The following is a 7,145-nucleotide window of genomic DNA, read 5'->3' on the forward strand; positions in this document are numbered from 1 at the left end:
GTCAAATATATTTTCGAAATATATAAATCCCGCTTTATATATATTTGTAATGTTTACTAGAAGGTTGGAATTTCACGTAGAAAATTTTTAGTCATGTAAAATGTCCAACTTATGTTAAGTAATATCGCTTTCAAGTAAATGAGTATATAATCAAGTTATTTTCAAGTAAAGTTATAAGAAACAATAATACTTATCAAATGTAAATATTCAAATTAATTTTCCAAAATCCATGTAATTCTATCATATACTTACAAAAAAATTCAGCTAACAAAATATATCATTTTTTGTTTTATATATAAACATATAAGTATTTTTTTCTAGTTGTATGTTTACATATGCCGTATATATTTAATGAATATAACAACATATAAGGTAGTGCAATGTATCAGGTCACAATTTATAGTTTTATATGTAAGATATGTGTAGGTCAGCATAACATATATCTTTGACATTGTATATGACCATAGAGATGGCTTTAAATTTTAAATATAGACAAATGCTTATTTACTGATACTTGATACTGACAGAGGGAAGTACTTTTTTAACACGTACAATGCAACTACAATTTTTTTGTAGAAAGTTAAATGTTACAGACAAGTCGCGACACTGAACGTGTTAATTGCTATTTTTTGTTTTAATGAGAAGTGACAGCTTTTTAATAAAGTTTTTCGTTCTATTTGTGACTGATTTGTACTAATACCAAAAAAACTGATTCACGAGAGATATGATTTGATATCTCAGTCTACCCCTGATTAAGATAAAAGGCTTGAAAGCTTATAAGAATAAGTAATCGCGTGCCAACCAATCTAAGTTGTCGTTTTACGATTTATTCGTTTTATTTGAATTGTCATCGTCCGCCATTTTGTTAACAAAATGGCAGCTTTATGTAGGTTTATTTTGTAATTTTATTTAGCTGGGACAGGCCCTATTCTATTAGTTTAAATTAGTTAAGGTACATATGAATAAGTTTTGTTTTATCATTCGTCCTAAAGAGGTGTTCTTTTTTGTTCTTAACCTGAGTACAATCGGAATATTTTCGTGTTCGCGAGGTTTTTTTTGTATATATTCGTGTGTAAGAATCTTAATTAGTTAGAGATTAAAATTTGAGTTCATTGAAAGTGTCTTTTATTTATAATTATCTATAACATCTCCTATTTTAGAATTAAGTGGAACAAAACATGAACAATATGGTCCTTCGAGTCGGATATCAAACATTGGTCATAGTATATCCGGTTTGCTAACAAAGTTGTTCCTCCTCTTATTGGGAGCGTCGACCTGGTCTCTATTGGGAGACTTCCTCTTGCTCTCATCAGCACCAGAAGCCTCTACCGCTATATCCTGTGTCGCGATCCCCATCAGAAAGTTGTCTACACTGCTGTTGTCTTTGGACACGGCTTGATCATCTGTTGAAAACGATGACTCGTAAGAGGCCAGCGAGCTCCCGGACCATAGACAATTATTCAACATAAAAATAAATATTTTATAAAGCAGTAGATTTTCTTGAAAGCATCGCTTTAAAGTATTGATTCTTGAAGAATCTTGGAATCTTTTTCAATAAGCCGTGATAGGGTTATATTAAAAGAAAAAAAATTACGTAGAAACAAAATTTAATAAGTTAAACAAAATAAAAAACACTCGGAAAAAAAGAAATTAACTATTTTCAATTATGAAAAGAAAAATAAGAGAAATATTAACACAAAAGTATATAAGCATATGAAGAACTAGCATTATAAAGAAAGTTGAAAGATATTCTTATATTGGACCTATCGAATATTCCAAGGGTCCAAAAATAAGTTCATTGAATACAATATCACCAATGCATTTACAGATAAGATTAATTTATAAATGACCTTTTCGTTTCACATTATTTGGGTGAGTTTTTCAATATTGAATGAATGCTAACCCTCTCCCATCTTCTGCTTGAGCAGCTGTTTCAGTCTGAACTCCTCCTGCGCTTGTCTCTGGCGGCGCTTCCTCTCCGCCCGCGCCTCCTCCTCCGCACACGCCTCAGCCCCCGCCCCCGCCCCGCTCGCCTCCTGTTCACGAAGTGCCGCTTTAATCCACCTAAACCCTCGTAATATACAAAAAATGGCAAACAACCAACCATCTAATATGACTAAAACGCTAGCCATATACCTCTACAATCAAATCAAATGTTGCTGATGTCGGTAGTGACTTTGATAAACAAAGAAGAAAAGTCTGTCTTCTGTGAGGTTAATTAGGATAGGCGACCATTTGACAAGACATTTTTGAAGGTATGGTATTAAAAATATCTTCTATAAAAACTCGAATATTTTTTTGTAAGAAAGAAAAAAGAAGTAATAATACAGTAATAGTAATAATAAAAAAGCATATCTAATATTATGATGGATAAAAAAGAAACGTAAGATCAAAAATAATAATAATAAACAATGAAACATTTTAAAATTTCCAATCGTTTTATTATAATAAAAACATATATTGTAAACCCACACAATATGGTTTAAAAGTCTACGCAAAACCTATTTTATCTTCACAATTCCATTCCGACATAATTCCCGAGCAAAGGATACCACTAGAACGTTTATATCAAACTACTGGTTTACTTTATATTACCATATCTATAATAATGAGAATTTTGAGCAGCATTTTGTGTAAATACTAAATTCAATATAAGTGTACGAGGCGTATCCTATATCCAAGGCTAGTTCCACTACAATCAAATGAAAACAGTGTTTCCCAAAAGTATCATGTTACAAATATATCGTTTACATAGAAATACATGAAATTATATAAGCCAGGCAGTCGTAGAAACTGCAACTAAAACGGTTTACTAGAGATAAATATGTAAACGAAAGACAAACCGACTTAAATTATTCAAACTTTCGTGAGACATTATACTAAACTGACATATAAACACGGCTAAACACAGTGAGCGACGGACTGCGTCCGCGAAATAATACCAGTACCACTCATCCTGATGAAGCCCATCGGGGGCTCGAAACTAGTCGGTGCCGCCACCGGACGAATATACGTGAGTGTTTAGCCGTGTTTACAAACCGACTTCTATGGAAATATTTCGTTCAAGGTTCAAACCTGGAGAGCCTTAAATAGTGATCCAAATTATATTCATTAAAACTTTAATCGAATTCCATTGTTTAAAAAAAAACATTATTTATGGCCATTACAAGTATATAGATTAAAAAAAGTTGGAAAACACTGTCATATAAAACACCCTACGTCATCTAGTAGACCAATTCAAATGACACGTAAAACCACGTCCTACTAAGCACTTACACTAATAACACTTATTCCTAATACTAGTAACTTGGAAAAGATTCAATAAAAAATAGTTTACCGATTTTAGAGATTTAAAAAAAAAAGAAATTACTAATACGCCCTTACTAACGACTAAAATAGAATCACTAACTCCAAGTGCTAAGGCTCATTGCTACTTATGTAGCATTTCTCACGCGACACAGTACTACAAAACTTACTCTGAACTCCACTGAATGTCACATATTATATCTTTCTTTGACTAAAAAAGACTACTATATGTACCATACAAGTCTGAAAGGAGTCCTAAAGTTATAAAAAAAATAGTGTTGCCACCAAATTTACCATCTCGTTGGTTTATGGCAACATTAGTTATACAATTGACATTCGAAGAGGGAAATCATTACCACAAAATTACTTCATATCAGTTATTTCTTAATGGAGGTATTCTCCGTAAGTTGGCAGTGTTTGGAGATATATTGGGGCACTTGTAAATTTTCATTCTCTTCACCATTTCAAAATCAACTTTTTTTCTACCAATTTTGCTTTAGGGTTGCCATTATTAGCGTCACCCTAAATACACATCAAAAACCATGAGACATCATAGTTTGGCAAGAAAAATTAAATCACTGAAGATTCCAGAACTTCTGTTTAATTTACGAGAATAACAAACTTATTTGTTTGTTAAAATTTCAAATTTAAAAACCGATCTAAAGATATGTATAAGTTTTTTTGGAACGGTTTCAAGTCAATATTTAAATAATATATTTGTACATTGATAAACACATTATCAAAGACATACATAATAAAATCATTATTCGCTTTTCAAACATATGCCCAAGTGTATACTACTTTATAATTTGAAGTCAATCGGCCCCCCTCACTAACTAAGTCAAGTGATAAGAAATGCAGTCAATACGAAGTTCAATGTCGTAGTCCTTAGGTAATTGAGATGTATGTAGCTTACTTTCATCTAACATCAACATTCAAGAGATATATCACATATCAAACTACTGAATACATCATGTAAGGAATGAGATGTTTTACATAATTAAGATTTAGGCGGCGTGGCGTCCGGTCCCGAGCTGGGGGAGTGCGTCTTGTGCAAGCTTTCGTCGGGGAACTGCTTCTCGACCTGCTCGGCCACCCACTTCTTCACTTTCTGCTCCGTCCAGAAGCCATCATAGAAGATGGTGGGCTTGATCCAGCAGCCCTGGTTCTGCTGCGGGCCGTACTGCACCGGCTCCCCCTCCAGTCCACCGGGCCGTACGCACGCGTTCTTACATTCGGAACCGGACCGGGAATTGACCACGAGGTTTTTTGGGGGTATGTTGAAATTCAAATTGACATTGCTGTGATGTCGGTCGAAGCTCTCGTAGGTGAAGTGCCAGGGGCCGGCAGAGTACTCGTAGTACGCGTTGGGGAATATGTGTGGCGGGCCGACGTGGGGGGGCGCAAGACGCGGCGGCGGGTACAGGGGGGGCACGACGCCGCTCATCACTGGCAGGACGAAACTTACGTTGGAGTTTGGGCGCATGTGCGCGTGCTGCGCGTGCTGCGGGTGTTGTGCGTGCTGCGGATGCTGCGGGTGCTGTGCGTGCTGCGGCGGGGGGTGCGGCGCAGGGGGTCGCGGAGCGCGCGGCACGTTGGCGGCGGGCGGCAAGTTGGCGGGCATGGGGTGCGCCTTGGCTACTGGCGGCGCGGGGGTCAGCACCGCGTTCTTGATTGCCGGCGGGATGACGGGTCGGTTCACTGAGGCGCTGCTATCCGACTCTTTTCGTATATTTTTATTGAGGGGACTGTTTTTGGGCTCCTGCTTGTTGGCCACATTCTGGTTGTTCTCTTTGAGTGGCTCCGGGGGCGGAGGGGTGACCTCCACTTTGTTTGTATCTAAGAGTTCCATCAGTTCTGTGGCCACGCTACCACCAAAACTCAGCAGGGTCTCTCGCAATGCATTTGTAACAGCACACTGAAAATAATAATACAATTATTAAGTTCCTCAAACTTAAATACATAAATTTTTGACCAAATGTTGCATAAACTATTCATATGTAATCTAAATAAAGCTTGTAATTACCTTCCTAGCTCTGTGTATAGCGGAGCCCTTGTTAGGGCCAATAGCAGTAGCATAGCCCACATTCTCCCTGTGTATGTCAAAGCTCTTCACTGTCACTGACACAAAAGCTGCCACACCAGCTGTACACTTGTTCCCCACACAATCCACAAAATCTGAAAAATATTGTCTTTATTACATCTTATCATTGTGGCAGGAATAAAAAAATGTAATATGTCAACATTGCAGATTTTTTCTCATTTTAATAAAGATTCGTTTTAAGTTTATTTGTATTTATTTTTTTAAACTGCCTTTGTACTCACCATATTTACAAAAAAACAAAATTAAAATGGAACAAGAGAGGTTCAATTTATATTTTCACATTGCACTTATTTTACTGCCAATGAAAAAAAATGACTAACCACAAATAACTAAATTTACTATTTTTATTAATTACTAATAACATACCAAGATCCTGCTTGCTGACAGACCAGCTCCAGTTGTTGAAGCCCCACTGGGAGTGTCCAAAGTTGATCAGCTGCTGCCGTCGCTGCGGGGGCTCCCAATCTTCCTCACCAGTACATATCTCCGGAGTGCTTGCATCTGGCTGTTTTACATATAAAAGAAAATTAAAAGATTTTAATCCTGTAATAAAAGTGAAACAGAAAAACTATCTTGGTTTAATAAAACTCAATCTATAATTTTTTCTTTGTGAAAACCCAATAAAGACTTTTAAAATATAAACTTTATCTTCATGCAAATAAAGTGACATGTTATGTTATTGCAATTATTACTTACTGCCTTTAACTATTTCTATCTAGTATTATAAATGTGTATATTATAACTATATACAATGCCTAATTCCCTTTGAATAATATAATGAATGATAGCCACGTTTATTGATATTTAAACATATGCACATTGTACATGAATACATAATACCTTTTTCAATTTAGAGAAATCTTCGATAAAAATCTAGACTTAATGTATATAAGGCATTAAAAAACTTCATTACCATTTTGATACTGCAATTGGCCACGGGGAAGCCTGGCTTTCGCTGCATCTTTGTCAATGCAGCTAAATATAATCACCTTTATTAAGTATTCATTAAATTGTATCACACTGGGGCTACTAGCTCAACACAAACACAAAAACAAGGCCCTTTAATTATGTCGGCCGATGTTAGATTAACAAATTAATCTCAATTTCACAAAATAAACTTAACAAAACAAGTATTGACATTTTGCGCGGTACCCAATACGCCAAAAGCAAAACTTGTAAGAACTGACGTTTCGTTAACGATTAATGAATTTTGCGCTTTTGACACTGATCTCTACAAATGGATAGGTCAGTACTTGGAAATGGCTGTTTTTGATTCATTCCGACTCCAACGTGCCGAGTGAAGTTCCTGATAGTTAATTTTATCTCTGTTATTAGTGTGAATCCTCACCACTGATACCAACCGCAACATCAGCGCCAAAATGGCGATAATCAAGTAGGCGCAAAATAACATGATTCATAGCCTAACCATAATTAGAGCCAGTGGTTTTTAATTTTCGATTTGCAAAATATAAAAGTTTTTCTTGTCTTTTAAAAGTTATTTCTTTGAGAATATCTAATGAAACAGTGAGTTTATTCTGTAATGAAATCCTTTTGCACATAACCACAGATTTGTCAGACTGCTGCAAATACCCAAAGAGAATACCTAGTCTTCGCCACAAAGTCAAAATAAAGTGTTGTCAGATCAGATGTCAGTTGTGAAGTTGTCATTGTTGGCAATGTCAGATTTAAAATAGTAAAATAGCAAACCTAAGTTTAATTTAATTTATTTCGTTCT

General features: G+C 35.8%; 1 protein-coding gene across 3 annotated transcripts; it reads right to left on the reverse strand.

Annotated features, from left to right (window-relative positions):
- Nucleotides 1-285: 285 nt before the first annotated feature.
- Nucleotides 286-6,711, reverse strand: LOC106114257 (DNA repair protein RAD52 homolog). 3 transcript variants are annotated; one of them, XM_013307381.1, is made up of 6 exons: nt 6,324-6,711; nt 5,777-5,918; nt 5,333-5,484; nt 4,775-5,224; nt 1,904-2,036; nt 286-1,403 (listed from the first exon to the last, which is right to left on the reverse strand). In XM_013307381.1, exons 1-6 carry the CDS (start codon nt 6,369-6,371, stop codon nt 1,219-1,221), a joined length of 1,110 nt encoding a protein of 369 aa, XP_013162835.1. In that variant the 5' UTR covers nt 6,372-6,711; the 3' UTR covers nt 286-1,218. The 3 variants fall into 3 exon arrangements, with proteins under 3 accessions (XP_013162835.1, XP_013162833.1, XP_013162834.1); XM_013307379.1 differs by lacking the exons at nt 286-1,403; nt 1,904-2,036 and having other exon boundaries at nt 2,971-5,224; nt 6,324-6,706; XM_013307380.1 differs by lacking the exons at nt 286-1,403; nt 1,904-2,036 and having other exon boundaries at nt 2,971-5,224; nt 5,777-5,915; nt 6,324-6,705.
- Between the last annotated feature and the right edge of the window lie 434 nt (nt 6,712-7,145).

This window comes from Papilio xuthus, unplaced genomic scaffold (assembly GCF_000836235.2).
Source record: "Papilio xuthus unplaced genomic scaffold, Pxut_1.1 DF828142.1, whole genome shotgun sequence".
In the NCBI taxonomy this organism is placed as follows: domain Eukaryota; kingdom Metazoa; phylum Arthropoda; class Insecta; order Lepidoptera; family Papilionidae; genus Papilio; species Papilio xuthus.